The sequence below is a fragment of the Mixophyes fleayi genome, chromosome 8 (genome assembly GCF_038048845.1).
Source record: "Mixophyes fleayi isolate aMixFle1 chromosome 8, aMixFle1.hap1, whole genome shotgun sequence".
NCBI lineage: Eukaryota > Metazoa > Chordata > Amphibia > Anura > Limnodynastidae > Mixophyes > Mixophyes fleayi.
The window spans coordinates 137459336-137477859 of NC_134409.1; the positions used below are offsets into that span (position 1 = coordinate 137459336).

General features: G+C 45.5%; 1 protein-coding gene and 1 pseudogene across 1 annotated transcript; both read right to left on the reverse strand.

The window, feature by feature from the left end:
- Window positions 1-399: 399 nt before the first annotated feature.
- LOC142100275 (T-complex protein 1 subunit zeta pseudogene) lies at window positions 400-2408 on the reverse strand (annotated as a pseudogene).
- A 2933-nt stretch (window positions 2409-5341) lies between these two features.
- Window positions 5342-18524, reverse strand: EDEM1 (ER degradation enhancing alpha-mannosidase like protein 1). Its single transcript, XM_075183746.1, has 12 exons — window positions 18156-18524; window positions 16580-16652; window positions 15244-15347; window positions 14947-15118; window positions 14322-14505; window positions 14056-14230; window positions 10126-10246; window positions 9868-10038; window positions 8055-8128; window positions 7513-7609; window positions 7144-7338; window positions 5342-6391 (listed from the first exon to the last, which is right to left on the reverse strand). The coding sequence occupies exons 1-12, from the start codon at window positions 18476-18478 to the stop codon at window positions 6302-6304; spliced, it is 1779 nt and encodes a 592-aa protein (XP_075039847.1). The 5' UTR covers window positions 18479-18524; the 3' UTR covers window positions 5342-6301.

Genomic DNA, 18524 nt, shown 5'->3' on the forward strand with positions numbered 1-18524 from the left:
CCCATAATAATAACTTCTTAAAAAAACCACATTATAGTAGAGAATAGTGTAAGGATAAAGTTATAGTCTTTAGAAGATAGTCTTCAACTCTGTGTGAACGAGTCTCTCAATATCAGCGATCACCTAGTGAAATGTATCCGCCACTTGTGCGTTAGGTTACATCTTATCCTTCATATGGAGAACAGAGCACACACATTGATCAATACCAGTGTTGGCTAACCTGTGACACCCCAGGTGTTGTGAAACTGCAAGTCCCAGCATGCTTTGCTAATTTATAGCAGCTTATTGCTGGAAGGGTATGCTGGGACTTGTAGTTTCACAGGTCAGCTAACACTGAGATCTGCTCTACCTCTCATTCTGGCGATACCTTCAATTATTATTATCACCATTTTATTTTTTTTTGAAGATTATACTTATTTTTATTGAGTACAAAGACTGGAGAACCAACTAGTACACTTCAGTGCCATAAAAAAAAAATGATGAAATAAATACATTTTAAACGTTGGATAAAATAAATCATTAGGTGCTATTGTTTTTTATTTATTTTGTTCACTGGAACTAGTGGTTAAGCAAATCAAATACAGCATCTGTAGAATGCATTAAAGATTTGAGTGAATGTATAACCAATCTTTCATGTTGGAAGATACAAAATTCATCCTTTCAGAGAAGACATTCCTGCTCTCATAATCTCATCCACTAGAAGGATATTGCTTGCAATAACCGTGCAGGAATGAAGAAGCTGCTTCTTAACACAATAGTTGTCCCAGACTCCTGCCTCTGAAGAGACCATTGGTTCACCTGTATTTAAGTCTACACCAATGAGCTGGCCCGTTTCTGCATATTCTGTTTGAAGTTTCACTAGTCTCTTGGGGGTTATATCCAGAGTTCTGAGCTAGAACCTTGGGAATGATGAGGAGAGCATCAGCATAATGCCTGCACACCCAGCTGGCCACGGCCTTTAACATTAGGTTTGTGTTTGACCAGAGCATCTGCTATTGCCACTTCTAATGCACCTGCACCCGACACAACAGACTCATCATCATCAATGGAATTTTTTAACTGCGCGCAGCCCATCCCTAATGGCATCTTTAATTTGTGTTAGAGTGGGGGCTTATTTGGCCCTTTGACCAGCAGGGTGACAGAGTGTGGATTTTCACACTGTTCTATGAAAGTGAACTTCTCTTCTCCCACTGTATATTCATAGACAAGACAGCATGTCCCAAGCACTCAGGGGTGAGATCATCCACTGAATGCATAGCACTGCCGCCACAAGCCAAGGCTAGCCTCTCCATATTTCTTCTCTTTGCTCTATGGAGGGCTACAATCCCTTCTTTAGCAAGAGCATTCAAGGAATATGGATCAATTCCCTTTTGATTAATCACAATGAAACCTTTGCTAGAATCACCACACACTTTCTGCTTGAGGTCTATGATTTAATTTACCCTATCTTCAATAAACTTCCTCTCTGCTTTAACTAGTTTTTCACGTTCCTCTGCGGTTTTGTAGAAGAAACCAGAACTCACTTCCGTTTTCTCATCTCCAGTGACACATTGCAAGTAAGAATAAATGTACCCCATAATAATAAAGATAATAATAAAAATCTCTAACTGAAAAAAATAAACAAAAATCACCATTTATTTATATAGCGCCACTAATTCCACAGCGCTGTACAGAGAACTCGCTCACATCAGTCCCTGCCCCATTGGAGCTTATAGTCTAAATTCTCTAACACACACACACAGACTAGGGTAAATTTGATAGCAGCCAATTAACCTACCAGTATGTTTTTGGAGTGTGGGAGGAAACTGGAGCAACCGGAGGAAACCCATGCAAACACGGGGAGAACATACAAACTCCACACAGATAAGATCATGGTCGGGAATTGAACTCATGACCCCAGTGCTGTAAGCCAGAAGTGCTAACCACTGAGCCACCGTGCGGCCCGTAAACCTTCAATGCTAAATATAGAAATATAGTGGCAACACAGAGATTTTCTTGCCACCCATGGGCTGGATTGGTTTTGCTATTAAAAAGATTTACTATTGAACGGATGGAGAGCTGTCTAACCCTTGAATGAATTTAAAACATAATTGTTACAATTTGTGTGAATTTGAGTTCATGGCCAACCGGCTTCATCACATAACAATTGGAAGCAGCTTCTAGTGACATTTTTGGGACATCATCTTTCAGGGACTGTGCCTTCGGGTCCTGTACTAGTTCCTAAAGACTCTATGATTATATCTCTCAATAATTTATTATGCTATTAATAGCAGTTTTTAATGGCAATCTTCTTGGTATAACAATATTCGTGTTCTCTCTCTCACCCAAGTCCCTTCATGCCCAGCCACGCTGGCCAGCCGGGTAGGACTACAAGTCCCAGGAGGTGGGCACACACTGCCTTTCTCCATGCTATGTATACAGAACATGCAGATAAAACGTGCAGATGTAATAATATATATATACTATGTTTAAACATTACAGCTTCGTTTGCTCATTTATATTTCAGTACGGCAATTAGCAGTGACACAATCCATCTATAATGTAGCTAGTAAACAGCATACTTCCGTGCCTTAACAACAGACCCAGCACTAAATACAATTAAAACAAACAACACTGTGTATTGACCAATACACCTAATTTATTTTTAAGGCATCTACTGCAAGGGGAACTGATCATATACTGGATTTGGTGGTTCTGAATTCAGATGCATCAGAATATAGCAACTACAGCGCCATCTTGTGTCAGACATACATTACTGCAGGCTATTAAAGTTTCATCTGGTTCTATTTAAAGGGACACAAACTCTTTTATTTGAGTATTGTAGAGGAATGTAACAAATACTTTGTGTTTATTCCTGAGGGAGACAGCGAGTGGCAAAGAAATGGGGTTAGTGTCCTTTTATAGTGCACTGGATTCATGAAAGTGGGAAGCGGAGGAACCGTCACTAGACAACTGTATGTCTGCCAGGAGTGATTGAAAACCTGATGCATTTAGACCACTCAGCCATCTCTGGTGGCTGAGACATGAAACATGCGGCTTTTTGAGTCTAAATTGGGCATCAACATTGCTACATGTGTCTCCCCTCCTCTACAATGTTGCTGGAGTTTTGCAGCAAGAAGAAAACTAATAGATACTGGGCCCTCGCTTTTAAATATGAAATTATCTTAGATACAGTTTTATCCCTGCAAAACTATTGCTATTTTGTTATATATTTATTTTATCCAAAGTAATAGAATCTATGCAGTGTGATATTATAATCCTGGAATTCTCTCATGATTTACCCAAATCACAAAAGGTTACGTTAGGAAATAGATGAACCAGTATTTTTCTTTCCCTGAAAACCTGAGCAGACTTCTAACTCTCAGCTCCGGATATCCTACTTCAGACCACTGGTGCACATTTAATAGTGTAAAGAGAGAGAACATTCTCAGCACCAATAGAAAAAGGATTTTTGCTTTGGGAGAACCGGACAGCAGATGTGAGGATCACTAACAGAGGAGATATCTTCATGATAGAGTTTAAATTCTAGCCAGACAAAAAGGTAGGTTATGTGCTTCAATTTAAAGATAATTCGATCTTCAAATATTACCTACAATAAAGCTATAATTTGCCCAAGAAATTTGTCTGTCTTTGTTTTATTATTGCGACCCCAGAAATATCTGAAAATCCCAAGTTCGGTTTTCAGCCTTTGAATCTTTTCAAACTGCAGATCTAGTAAAGGGAGGACGGGCAGTGATGTCACCGCTTAGAATGCAGCGATTGTAGCCGTGAACTACAACTCCCATCAGAGGCATGAATCAAATAGTAGTACTGAGCCCTCTGTATCTCCCCTGTGACATCACCTATCCGTCTGCAGTCTGTATTGTACCAGCTCACGCTTCAAACCTGCACCACTAATAGCGGAAGAGAAGGGAAAAACAAATGGAGTTTGATGTGGAAAGGGACAGGGCTGTTAGTCCTAAGGCTGAAAGGCAGAGTGTTTCCCCAGAGCAATCAATGTATAGTAAAACCACAGGTAAGTTCATTGCCGTATCTTACCTGAATCTCACATGGACCATAATTTATTGTCAAAGATGACTGTTTCAGCCTAGCAAATTTTAATGGAACCACTTGTTTGAAATATCGTTTAACCCCTTTGCTTTAAAGGCATTTTTTTTACTCCTAGTGACTGGATAGGCTGCACTCTCAGTGATGTCACCGGTTCCTAGTGACTGGATAGGCTGCACTCTCAGTGATGTCACCGGTTCCTAGTGACTGGATAGGCTGCACTCTCAGGGACGTTACCGGTTCCTAGTGACTGGATAGGCCGCACGCTCAGTGATGTCACCGGTTCCTAGTGACTGGATAGGCTGCACTCTCAGTGATGTCACTGGTTCCTAGTGACTGGATAGGCTGCACGCTCAGTGATGTCACCGGTTTCTAGTGACTGGATAGGCTGCACTCTCAGGGACGTTACCGGTTCCTAGTGACTGGATAGGCCGCACGCTCAGTGATGTCACCGGTTCCTATGACTGGATAGGCTGCACTCTCAGTGATGTCACTGGTTCCTAGTGACTGGATAGGCCGCACTCTCAGTGATGTCACTGGTTCCTAGTGACTGGATAGGCTGCACGCTCAGTGATGTCACCGGTTTCTAGTGACTGGATAGGCTGCACGCTCAGTGATGTCACCGGTTCCTAGTGACTGGATAGGCCGCACTCTCAGTGATGTCACTGGTTCCTAGTGACTGGATAGGCCGCACTCTCAGTGATGTCACTGGTTCCTAGTGACTGGATAGGCTGTATTCTCAGTGATGTCACTGGTTCCTAGTGACTGGATAGGCTGCACGCTCAGTGATGTCACTGGTTCCTAGTGACTGGATAGGCTGCATTCTCAGTGATGTCACTGGTTCCTAGTGACTGGATAGGCTGCACTCTCAGGGATGTCACCGGTTCCTAGTGACTGGATAGGCTGCACGCTCAGTGATGTCACCGGTTTCTAGTGACTGGATAGGCTGCACTTTCAGTGATGTCACTGGCTCCTAGTGACTGGATAGGCTGCACTCTCAGTGATGTCACTGGTTCCTAGTGAATGGATAAGCTGCATTCTCAGTGATGTCACTGGTTCCTAGTGACTGGATAGGCTGCACTCTCAGTGATGTCACTGGTTCCTAGTGAATGGATAAGCTGCATTCTCTGTGATGTCACTGGTTCCTAGTGACTGGATAGGCTGCATTCTCAGTGATGTCACTGGTTCCTAGTGACTGGATAGGCTGCACTCTCAGTGATGTCACTGGTTTCATGTAGCCTATGTGTACATTGACCAATTATCCCCTTTCACTAAACCATAATCACACATTAGGAAAAGGCATATACAGTTTTAATATAAGACTCTGTTTTTACATTAAAAAAAATGGTTTACAAAAAAATAGAACATGTAATCCCTGAATACTTAATGTTAAGAACACCTGACAGAGCAGCGAGATTGAGTCACTGCTTAGGCACATGAGTGGCTTGGAACATTCATCCTCCCCCTGTCTATCACACAGATGGTATGGTCCAGAAGACTCCGGTCACTGCCCAGCAGGTGACATCAGTTCTCCAGTTCTTTCTTTAAATAAAAAAAAAAAAAATAACACAGTAATAAGTTAATTCCACGTTCTTTAAAAAAACTTAAAAAAAAAAAAAAAAAAAAAGTCAGCCCTGATTTGGAATCCAATAGGAAGATAAATGTAGAAAACCAGAGGCCACAAAATGGAGAGGGACCTTTCCAAAAAAACATGGCAGAAACGTCATTGTAGGCACTGACCAGGAAGAGATGTGGGCGGTGACCACGATCCCTGCGTCACATCAGAATACAGACACATTGACTTCATTGATTCGTTTGGCAACTTGTAACTGGGCACCAGGCAAAATAAAATCCCGCACTGGGATCCACAAGAGGGCGTAGAAAGGACGTGGCAGCGACAGGACGCTCTGCTCCATGGTAGGAAGGTAAAAGGCGCTTGAGCATCATTATTAGTTAAAGGCCAGGCGGTATCAGTGGAACATAATTCAGGGGAAAAGAAAGTTTTAAAGAATGCAGCAGCTTTGGAAGACACAGAAAGGTGTAATCAAGTTCTTGTGCAGTTCCTGAGGCTTTGAATAATATAGTCCCAGAAGCGATGTGCCGGACACACGGCGGAGCGCCGACAGAGGCCGGTTGGCACAACACCACAATGCCAATAAGGGGTGCAGCTTCGGTAAAGTTCGGAAACCCCCAGATAGATCATCTGGACACCAGGGCCCCTCAGGAACTCCGTTAGGGTCGCTGACCACGGATGCTATAGAAGCCCAACCATTTGATCAATCTGACGCATGTAGACGCTCTTCAGCGGCAGGGAATACCTGCGCTCCTCCGGGACTCTGTAACACTGCAACAAGACAGAAGCATTGAACACACACAACAGAGCACACTGCGTACGCCGTCGCCCATTAAAGAGACAGGACTTCCCGTTTTAGGTTTTGTAACCGACCCATAAAAATATTTTGACAAAAGACGTACCCTGCACGTTTGACTGGTTAGATACACTGTTAGAGAGGGTACCTGACTCTGCAAGAGGTTAAAGAAGCAAAAAGACATTCCCAGTCCTGCTCTACTAAAACCATTAACTGAAAGTCCAGAATTGTTACATCCATCTCCTTCAGGGAGGTGACGTTGGTGCGATGTAGGACGTAGGACACGTGCATGTGACATTCACTGCTAATACTATCATTAGAGTCAGATATTCTAGACAACTAATACATACAGATTATTATAATTTATCTATATGATTGGATATTTTATGTTTATAATATTAATTAATAATATCAATATCAACCTTTATTTACAGGTCGCTACATGAGGTCCGCAGCGCCATGCAAAGGGTTATAGTATATTATAGATTATTTTATGTATTGTTGGTGAATGATTCATAAATGAGAACATATATTTTATCTTCATGAATAATCTCTCTCAAAAAAAAAAAAATATATATATATTTTCTACTCGTCTCGGGAAAATAGACAATTAGGATGTATTATCTGTGGACAGAATATACCGATGGGACTGTAAGAGCACGGTCCCCCGTCCCCATCGTAGCGCAGTGACGTGTCTGCAGGTACCATCCCCGCGCCCACCACTTACGTTGCTACTTAGGTTGGCGGCGCGGGACTTGCTCTGGGACAGTTTCTCCGCGTTACTTTGTGCTTTGCTGTCGGGGTGGAAGATGTCTTTCCAGGCTTTGTTCCTGAATCGAGGGTCAAGTGGGATCAAGTGACCCTCAGTGGTGAAGAGATACTTGTTGCCCGTCACGTGCACGGGGTTCTCTTCATCAAAAAGCTGCGGAAACGGGAAAAGAAGAATTCAGATAAAACAGGAACAGAGAGTGAAGTGACCATTGGATGGGGACAGAATACGTGTATCAGAGGTGGACGTCTAGGTCTCACTGGCCACAATGGGGGCACGGCGCCATTACCGAGGAGAAAAAGGGACAGCAAGTAATGTCTCACTCACCAAGAACAGATATTTGCAAGTCTCGCTCAAGAAGAAGCTCTCCATGCGATCCTCCTGGGACTTGTCGATGACATGGTGAAGTGTTGCGTAACCACACCTGTAAGTAACACAAATCAGAGAGGTGCGGCTGAGGGACCAGCCACAGGGAAGGGGGGGGGGGGGGGGACAGACAGAGAGGGAGGCGGCTGAGGGACAAGCCACAGGGGGGGGACAGAGAGGCGGCTGAGGGACAAGCCACAGGGGAGGGACAGAGACAGAAAGGCGGCAGAGGGACCAGCCACGGGGGGGGGGGGGGGGGGCAGACAGAGAGGCGGCAGAGGGACCAGCCACAGGGGGGAGGGGGGGACGGGACAGAGAGGCGGCAGAGGGACCAGCCACAGGGGGGACGGGGACGGGACAGAGAGGCGGCAGAGGGACCAGCCACAGGGGGGGGGGGGGGGGGGGACAGACAGAGAGACGGCAGAGGGACCAGCCACAGGGGGGGGGGGCCAGAGACGAAAGGACAATCACAGGGGACAGACGCTGTCACCACCTACACCCACCTGGCCTTGGCATGTTTTTCCAGGCTCCGCAGAATATCCATCCCGACATGTAGGTAGAAAGGGTTCTTAGTGGCCTGTGGAGAGCAGAAACCAAAGTTTAATGGAGTGTCAGATACAGGGATGTAGCATCGACAACAAGTGTTGAAGGGTAACAAGTTATATTATACTAAAACTCCTTCAATACTGAGAAACAATGAAATAAAACACAATATGATAATCCAACAACTGTTCAACGAAAGCAGCGAACTTCCCCCATCAGTTAGTTGTATTATTAGTAATAAATCCTCTCTGAGTCTAGCTTAGATCCCTCTGCAAGCTGAGCAAGGAGCTATCAAAGCAAATATTGAGTCCTGGTACTTTGTACCTCTGACTGGTTTCACTGTAAACCTTTACAAGAGGTGAAGCAAAAACCAGAAGAGCGCTGCAGCGTAACTGGTCAGGGGTGCGGTAACTTCCTAAACACCCCTCAGATAGGTTCTCACCAATTAACCTCTTACACAAAGGTCTGCAGACACGTTCATTAGACTTCTCTACTAAAACCCCTGCAATAAGACAAAACAACAACAATAAAACACCTAAAGCAAGGACTTACAAAAAGAACCTGATCACCACCTTTCCATCACTATTGGGATGCAAAACATCTCCCACATTCAGGAACCCAGCTTCAATCTAGAGCATAAAACTGCTCCAGAAGAACAAAGAACAGACATCAAAGACCCAACAAGTTCTCCCCTCCGTAGTATCACCAAGTATGTGGCAAACACCTAAAACACAACGGTATCACCCAGACACCTCGGCACATCATTTCACATCACGTCAAAGCCGACTTTCACTTTAAGACCCCCTCCCACTCCCATCCTTCATTAATTATCAAATTATCTCCTAAACTACTTCTACGCTTAGCCTCATTCACATTTTGAAATATGTGAGAGGCCATTAAAACGCTCTTTACTACATGCGCAATTTGTGTTTGAATTTGTTGTTGCAATACGACCAATAGAATAAAAAGTTTCGTTTTCTCACAGAAGGCAAACTAGACGGTGCAAAACTCTTCACCCCATCAGCTCATGTGCTACAGGACACACACCGCCCCCCGCGCCAGGCAGCACACACCGCCCCCCCGCGCCAGGCAGCACACACCGCCCCCCCGCGCCAGGCAGCACACACCGCCCCCCCCGCGCCAGGCAGCACACACCGCCCCCCCGCGCCAGGCAGCACACACCGCCCCCCCGCGCCAGGCAGCACACACCGCCCCCCCGCGCCAGGCAGCACACACCGCCCCCCCGCGCCAGGCAGCACACACCGCCCCCCGCGCCAGGCAGCACACACCGCCCCCCGCAGCACACACCGCCCCCCGCAGCACACACCGCCCCCCCCGCGCCAGGCAGCACACACCGCCCCCCGCAGCACACACCGCCCCCCCGCGCCAGGCAGCACACACCGCCCCCCCGCGCCAGGCAGCACACACCGCCCCCCCGCACCAGGCAGCACACACCGCCCCCCCGCACCAGGCAGCACACACCGCCCCCCCCGCACCAGGCAGCACACACCGCCCCCCCGCGGCAGGCAGCACACACCGCCCCCCGCGCCAGGCAGCACACACCGCCCCCCGCGCCAGGCAGCACACACCGCCCCCCGCGCCAGGCAGCACACACCGCCCCCCGCAGAACACACCGCCCCCCGCGCCAGGCAGCACACACCAATCCCCTAATTAATCAAAAACAAATAAATCTGTGGACCGTGTGCCCTTTAGATTTCACTAGGACTTAAATTAACAAAGTTTCCAGCACAGTAAGAAGTGGGAGAGACTCACCTGATATAAGAGGTAGGTGGACTCCACCAGTTCTGGTCTGAGAGGGTAGAACGAGACATCGGGCGCCTGCAGCTGCCAGTTGTACCTCTCGGGCAGTGCCCCGTACCTCTTCCAGATTGCATAGTAAAAGGCATGCAGACAAATGGCATCCTCTATGTCTCCTTTTAAGACCTGCATGAAGGAAAGGGCATACTGCTGACTAGTTCTAACAGAGGTGTACGATCACCAGGGGACGGGATGGATGGGGAGGTATCGTACCTGGAGGCCTGGGAAGAAAGCCTGGAGGGAATCTATCCACGTGTTCATGATCTGTCCATTAAACATGTTGACGTTGACATATAGCGGTGGGTCTCCCTCGCCCTCGTTGCAGGCTTCCCGTCTAGAGCAAAAATAACAAAGTCATCATTCACATTGTCCACTCTGGTACATAGGAGTTATAGGCCACAACGTCACAGAAATAGGTTGCCGGGAGGGGGGGGTGGGAAGGTGAAAACCATAATGTCTAATAATCTACTGAATGTATTTTGTAGACTTTTATGCTTTAAAAAAGACCCATTTAATATCTATTAAAATGTATGTTATGAGTAATTACTTTAAAACAGGGATGCACAACCTTTAATTGGGGGGGCACTGTACCCATTTTAAGTGTCTAATATAAAACATTAACGTAGATAAAAAAGTAGTAGAGAAACAGAATTGACTACAGGAAAAGAGGAACCTCTCTGCAGTTTTGCCATAGATCTCAACATTGTGAAAGTCCCCATGTGGAAACACAAGCGTGTACATTGCTGGGCCTAACCATGCCCTTAGCACATATCCACCCACAGTCCTGCTCTGGAGGGGGGGGGGGGGGGGGGGGAACACTATTTATTTTTGGGAGAAGGGATCTATATGCCCTGTCCCTTGGCTCACCTGTCTCATTTAACCGTCAGCAAGACAGGGATACATGGCTGAGAAATTAGGTGAACTTTGTGGAGATTTCCTCTTATTATTACCATTTTCAATCAGTACAAGAGTGCTCCCAAAAACACAGAAGGTGTAACCACAAGACCACCTCCCTCTCCGCATGGCTTTCACTACAAGACTCCCCCCAGTATACTTTAATAACACCATGTAAGTAATAAAAACAATTCCATAGGATCATTAACACATCAGGAAGTATCAGCAGAGATGCAGGAACAGTCCTTACACCGGTACGGTCAGGAGATGCTGCTAACACGCCGGTAAGTAACACTGACTGCTGGGACCTGGGTATGGTCCTAATTGTAACGGTGTGTACAGATAAACAGATCTATCCCAACCCTACATACAAAGCAACAGAAGATATTTAACATTTTAATAAAAGTAATTGCACAGGACTTCTATTTGGTACGTCAGGTGCCAGCGATACTAGTGTAGACACAAGGATAACCCATCATGTTTCTGCAATACTAGTTGGTACAGTGTCCCCTCAATTGCATACATTTTAGAATTGTTAAACACTAGTTAAAAAAGGAGGATAAAGCTTGTGCACGCTTCACAGAATGCACACCGGCTAACCCGCCCTTGTGTGCTCAGGGCTGCCAAAATTTTAAAATGTGGTATCTGCCAATTTGTCAGAGCGGAAATATATATATATATATATATATATATATATATATATATATATATATATATATATATATATATATATATATATATATATATATATATATATATATATATATATATACACACATACATACATACATACATACTCCTTCCTGAGCAGGGTGCCTGGTACCCCATTCCACATGGGGTGACTAGTCTGTTAGCACATCCACAATTGGGTTGAAACAACACATCTGCATTCTCAGTTGCTGTAGAATCGCAGTTCAAACAGTTGTTAGTAGAGATGTTCACTGACCCCCGTGAACTGGTTTTGGATCTGGATTTGCTTCATGTTTTGGTTTTGGCAAAACCACCTCGTGTGTTTTGGTTTTGGATTTTTTAGAAAAAAAATCCTAAAATATGCTAAAATCACATAATTTTGCTCTTTTTTGGTTCCTACATTATTATTAACCTCAATAACACTAATTTCAAGTCATTTGCAGTCAATTTTGACCACCTCACAGGTCACAATATTATTTTCATACACTTTCGGACAAATACTGCAGCGACCTGGCTGGATGGTAAGCGACAGAGCAATGACACAAACACACGGCAGTTCCTAGCACATCTAGGACACATTGGCACACAGCAGTGGCAGAAAAGAAAAATGGGGGTCCGCCCTGCCTCCCAACCACCGTTATGTTGGATCTTAAAAAGGAATCCAAACATCGCGAGATCCGAGATCCGATGACATTTTGCCTCGTTTTCAAATCTGAAAAAGCGCGAAAGTACAGAGCCAGCTCGGCTCGGTACTTGGATCTGCTAAGTTCGGGGAACAGAGCCTGAGCATCTCTAGTTATTAGCCCAGAAAGATCTGCATCTTGCAGACGAAAAACCCAGAACTGAAGACAGAAGCTGTAATGAGACCGTACGTGAGGCCAACAGGCCTGTCTTATATCAATAAGAGACTGACTAAAGTAACCAAAGCTCTATACTACAATAACTAAGAGCGTAACAGAGAATATTGTGGTATGTCTGCAATTGTAGGCAGCATGGTGGCTCAGTGGTTACCATTTCTTCCTCACAGTGCTGGGGGCATGAGGGGTGTGTGTAAGTTTCCTCCAGGTGCTCTGGTTTCCTTCCACCCCCCATAACACATACTTCTAAGTTAATTGGCTGCTGACAAAAACACTCCTCAGGGTATAAACTCCAATGGGACCGATGTGACAAATATTCTCTGTACAGCGCTGTGTAATTAGTGGCGCTATATAAATAGACGGTGATGGGAATGATTTACACACTGCTGACAGCCACCAGATTTTGGATGGTCATACATGTGGGATTCTGATTTGCGAGTACACACAATATCTAATTTAGTTTTACACAGCCACCATACACAAAGCACGGAGGTGATTGTGTACATATTATGCATGAAAGATCATAAAAGACAATACCTAGGGTATATAGAAACTATTGTAGCCAGTATAGACCAAATATATTAATTAACAGCCAGATGTCAGATACATTCTGTGCTAGGTTCTAAATTCTCAGGTGTGCAATTATCCTCTGAGCCACCGATGAGCAACACAGCTCGTTAACCAGAACTGCAAACTAATACAGTTTTTCCCTAGATTAGAATCCATATCACAGAAAAACAAAGTCCCAACAGCTGAAAAAAAACAGAATACGTCAATACGACGTCTGGTTATAACACAGCATTGGGGAGCATCACATCCACAGACTAAAGATTAGTGCATACACCTGCATAACGCACAGACGCCAAGGAGAGCACTCCTCTTAGAACTCAGTCACCAATACAATAAAGAATATTTATTTAGCTTTATTTAGATGAACACCTTTAAAGAGGTCAAAAGTCAATAACAATCGTGGCGCTCAATTCAAGATTGTATAGGTTAATAGTCCAACATCCGGACACCTCCATCATACAAGATGGCAGCCTCCCTTTAAAATTCAGATGGTAAAGCCGATAAGAAAATCTACAAAACAGGCAGAGTGCTGGAGAGCTGCAGGGAGGAGTGAACTGAATAAGGGAGAATTCCAGCTACTTAAAGCAATCTTACAGATAAACGCTCTATTATATATTTCTGGTACGTACAATCTAAGGTGGCTGGATATATATTGGCTCCACTTATTTGATGCTATTGCACTTTGGTTTTCTCTTCATATGAGTATATAAGACTGGAGAGTATCTATATGACTACAGTGAAGTACCCAGGCTTCGTTTACTGATGAGCTGCTTTCAAGTTAACATTTGGTACGCATATGCACACACTTTGGTTTTTGGGACTCTATTCCCTAAAATACTACACCATAGGCGCCTTTCCCTTCTGCTTTGTTTTGTAGATCCCCTTAAAGAGGTGTCTGCAAAACAAACTACTGCAGAAAACTAGTAATTCTTATCGGAACTTTCAATTGACTGAGCGTTCTTTTGTCCTAACCCCACAGGTAAGCCGGAGCTCTCCGTGGTACTGAAGAAGACAAATTGTTTTGTGTGGACATCCCCTGTACATTGTTGTGGTGTAAAACTCTGACATTGAAACTTTATAATTATCCCGTCACCAGGTTTCCACCCTCTCTTAAACATATTAAACAACTTACCCTCTCCGTAGGTGGTTCTGAATACTTTTATAAGCCTCATTGAACATGTGCAAATCTTCCTCTTCTCCAAACAAGATGTAGGACTTCAGGAGGTATTCGTAGAAAGAGTCCAGACCAGCTCCGAGACCACTCTGCTTCCCAACCCACTGTCCAGTCTGTATATCCACCACATTACCTGCACAGAGAGCAGGAAGAGGCACCGTGAGAATCCACGGACAACGCCCCAACCAGTGGTCCCCAAATCATCGCCCCAAAATCATCCTTACCTAGGAGCCCGGTGATATTGTTCCGCAGACTCCACAGGGCTTGTACGGCGCGACGGGCCATCCATTCAAACGTGGAGTCTCCGAGGAGCCGGCTGAGGATGCCAAACTCTACCAGCAAGGAACCAGCGCCGGCAGTGCATGTCTCGTTCAGACTGTCCGGTGGAACGCCTTTCTTAAGGTTCACCTGCAAACATGAGAGAGAAAGAGATTACTGTCTTCATCACGGATGGGCAAGTATTGATACTACCCCATTCAAAGTAAATCCTGCAAGTGACATCAATATGAAAATCCAATACCCGCCAGCCCAGAATAAGACCATCAGCCACGTTGTTTCGCCAATGTAAAGCACGTCTGAATTTGCTGTCTAATGACCCCATAAATGTTTTGTTAATGTTGGCAGAGACAACAGGTCATGGATGAAGGTGTTTGTTTTAGACACCCAAAACCACAAAGGTAATCTTTAGCCTGTACTGCGTGCACTTTTATGTGGTAACAACGAGCTAAAAGCTGGACAATAGTTATCGTCCGAGAATAAACAATTTTATATGACATGACCCCTGGACGGTGCCGAAATCAGGATCTCACAATAATCCAGATGTGGTTACTATTATTTTGTGCCACGTACCCTGGGGTACGGCATCCCTGTTCTGGTGTTCTCAAAGGCGGGAAGAAGTCTGACAGCCAGGTCGTGTGCCATGTGCAGAAGCTCGTTATCATAACCGTTAATTGTCATGTTACCAAACGGCTGCTTGGTGTCCGTCAGGATGATATGTGCCGAAAGCAGGCTACCCAGAATCCTGAGCAGATGACAGAGGAGACAGGTTAAATCACATGGGACATACATACGCACATATACATACGTACATATACATACGTTCCGTAGACGCAAACGTCAAGACATCCCAGAGTTTAGGTCAATTACCGAATGTTTGCCTCAAACACTTGTATGGTGGAATCTTTATCAAAAGACACGGTATCGATCACTAGACGAACAGCTTTCTGAAATTCTGTGGCATTACCCATAACCTGCACAGGGGAAGAGAGAAAACATTTCACAGTGAGCCTCTGCCAAGTTTCTTGGCGACAGGTACATATCCCCCCGCTCTAGATTCTAATTCTTGTAGTACATATAATGAATGGAACCTACAGGACAGACTTTCTAGGCTGGTAATATACCACGTAAAGATCTTTTAATGAGATCAAAAGGTTCATTCAAAAAGACACAACTGGGGCTAGAAGGACGGAAGGGGCACATCTCCTTCAAAAATCCACGATATATACCTCTTGTCAGATGGCAATACAAAAATAGATAACGAGAATTCAAGAGTATCTAGAAAAGCCAATGTTTTCTACATCTTAAAAAGTGTCCTTAGTGGGGAAAAGTTTAACATGACTTTCTTAACATAGGGAGAAAAAGGGGTTAGGCAACCCATGGTTCTCCAACTGTTGTAGAACTACAATTCCCAGCATACCTTGCTCGTGACTCTACAAACATCTGTGGAACCACAATGTTGCCTATCGCTGAATGAAATGAACCAATGCAAAACAAGCTAATTATAGTTTCTAAGTTTAATGTGAACTAGAGTCTGCTGAACAGCTGGATGTTGACACGTAGTTATATATACACTGCTCAACAAGCCAAAAGTCAAGGACTGAACATAAGAATAGCTAATCTACTGACTAGTAAAGCAAGTTTACTTCTTCTCCCACCAGAGATTGCTCATTCATGTGACTATAATTCAAGGCTCTCTTCTTGTTCTACATAACTCTTCCAGAAATGTGCATGTAACGATTTTTCAGGACCAAATCCTTGCAATCGATACTTCTGGGAGGGCTGCAATTAATTTGTGGGTAAATACTTTTAAAACAAACCTGAAACGACTATTTTCCGTCTAATAATAGGGGGAAAACACATTTCAAAGTTTCAGTTTCATGTGTGTGGTTTTGGCCCCCAGAGACCACAGCACCTGAATCCTGTCTAACGTTGGGTACACCTGCTAATCTTCCTGTAAGGCCAGCTCATCAAACAGCACGCTAACACTGCACTAGCACACGCGTGTAGACATGCTTCCCACATTTCAGGTGTTGCTTGGCTTGAGCACAACTTCCAAGGACACACACAGTCTAGTTTTGTGGAACGGTGGAGCAGCCTAGCACAGCGCAGTCGTCAGTGATGCGTGGCGTTAGGCTACTGTGATGTCATCGCGTGTAGAGTAACTACCTGTAATTACAGTAAGGAAGATCAGCCAGTAACTCACCGCTAATGTGTCCAGTGCATCAATCAGGGTAAGAGAATAGTTCCCAAGGACATCATTGATGTTAAGATTTGAACTGAAACAACACAGTCAAGAGGGATTAACGCAACCCAGAGGCGGACTGACCAGAGCTGGCCTCGTTCAGACTACACAGGAGACTCTGCCGCACATTTTACAGATAATTATTATCGTGAACCACATCTGCTACCGCTACTCTGCGTGATACACTTACATTGCTTTTTAAATTGCTAATGGACAAACAAGATAGAGCAGCACTATCGCCTAGGAAAATATTTTCTCTCCATCTAGCTAGTGCCCCAAGGGCTGCGACATATAATACACAACCAGCCAATGACTTCTGTTAGCCAACACTAAGTGGTGGCGGAGAGCGGGATTTTGGCCGGGGTTGTGACAAGCTGTGCAGAGCAGTCCCCAAGGGCCCCGCTAAGGAGATAAGCCACCAAAAGAAAAAATTAAGTGCGTCTCCAAGTTCAGATTAGTTCTTAATGCAGTAAGATTGAAAGATAACTTCTTCTAAGGTGAACTTGATCAAATTATATATTACATGGGGAATATTGGAGAAGTCAAGCAAAGCTATTTAAAAAAAAAAAAAAAAAAAAGGATGATTTTGCTTCCTCCATGCAGACTAGATTCAGTTTCTATTTGCTTCAAGAAACACATAACACTCAACACTCCTATGGAGAGATCTAGGTTGTTTCTATGTAAAACCACATGAAAAACAAGCTGTTTTTCCTCTAAGACAAAAGAGACTGCAACAGTCTGTCCTGCAGATTACCTCAAAAATGTTGTATGATTCTGTAATGCAATTGTTTAAACATCTACCCAGCTGCAATTGTGAATTTATCTCCCATAACACAACGCTATAGAAAAATATTACACAAGTAGGGTGAACCCAGGGGTGAGGGATGGGGGTAATGGACAGTATAGAACATAGGGGTATAGGAAGGTATATACTAAGTGCAGTGTAGAACATAGTGGTAATGGGTGGTATAGGGCACAGGGGACCAAGACAGAGCAGGTGCAGTACAGGGGTATATGACAGTGGTGCAGGAAAGGGTGGTACTTTCACCCTGTATGGTCTACTGTTTGTACCATGTACGGCACTGCGGAAACCTTGTTGCGCCTAACAAATAAATGATAATAATACTGGATATAGGAGACGTGCTACAGGGTTACAGGGCAGGGATGTAGGACAGGGTGGTACTGGGTATAGAAGGTGGTACTGGGGGGCAGCGCAGGGCATGACACAGAGGGGGGGGGAGGCAGTGCAGGGCATGACACAGGGAGGGGCAGCGCAGGGCATGACACACAGGGAGGGGGGGGGCACAGGTCAGGGCACACATGGAGGGGGGGCACAGAGGACAGGTCAGGGCACAGAGGGGGTGGGCAGCGCAGGTCAGGGCACACAGAGGGGGGTACAGGGCACAGGTCAGGGCACACGGGGTGGGGGGCAGCACAGTGTATAACACACAGGGAGGGGCACAGAGGACAGGTCAGGGCACCCGGGGAGGGGGCCACAGGGCACAGGTCAGGGCACCACACACGCAGCAGCACTCACGGGTCCCCGGTGTCCGGCCCCCGGCCCCGGCACAGGATGGGGTTCAGCTCGTCCTCCGGGAAGGCATAGTGCATGTAGTTATCATAGCCGAAGGAGAACATGCTTCGGGCCATCTCCCGCATCTCCCGGCGCAGCCCGACCGGGAACGAGCTGTATCTGCGGCCGTACTCGTCCCCCAGATGGAAGCGGCCATAGGTGGCGCGGCACACCGCGGACACCCCCGGGGCCGCTGCCCGCACCGCCCCGGTGGAGATCAGGTTCCTGAGCGCGTTCAGCCCGAACCGGAGGAGCAGCAGCCCGAGCACCGCCGACCACCACCGCATCCCTGCCGCCGACACATCCGGGTCTCACCACGCCCCGCCGCCTGAT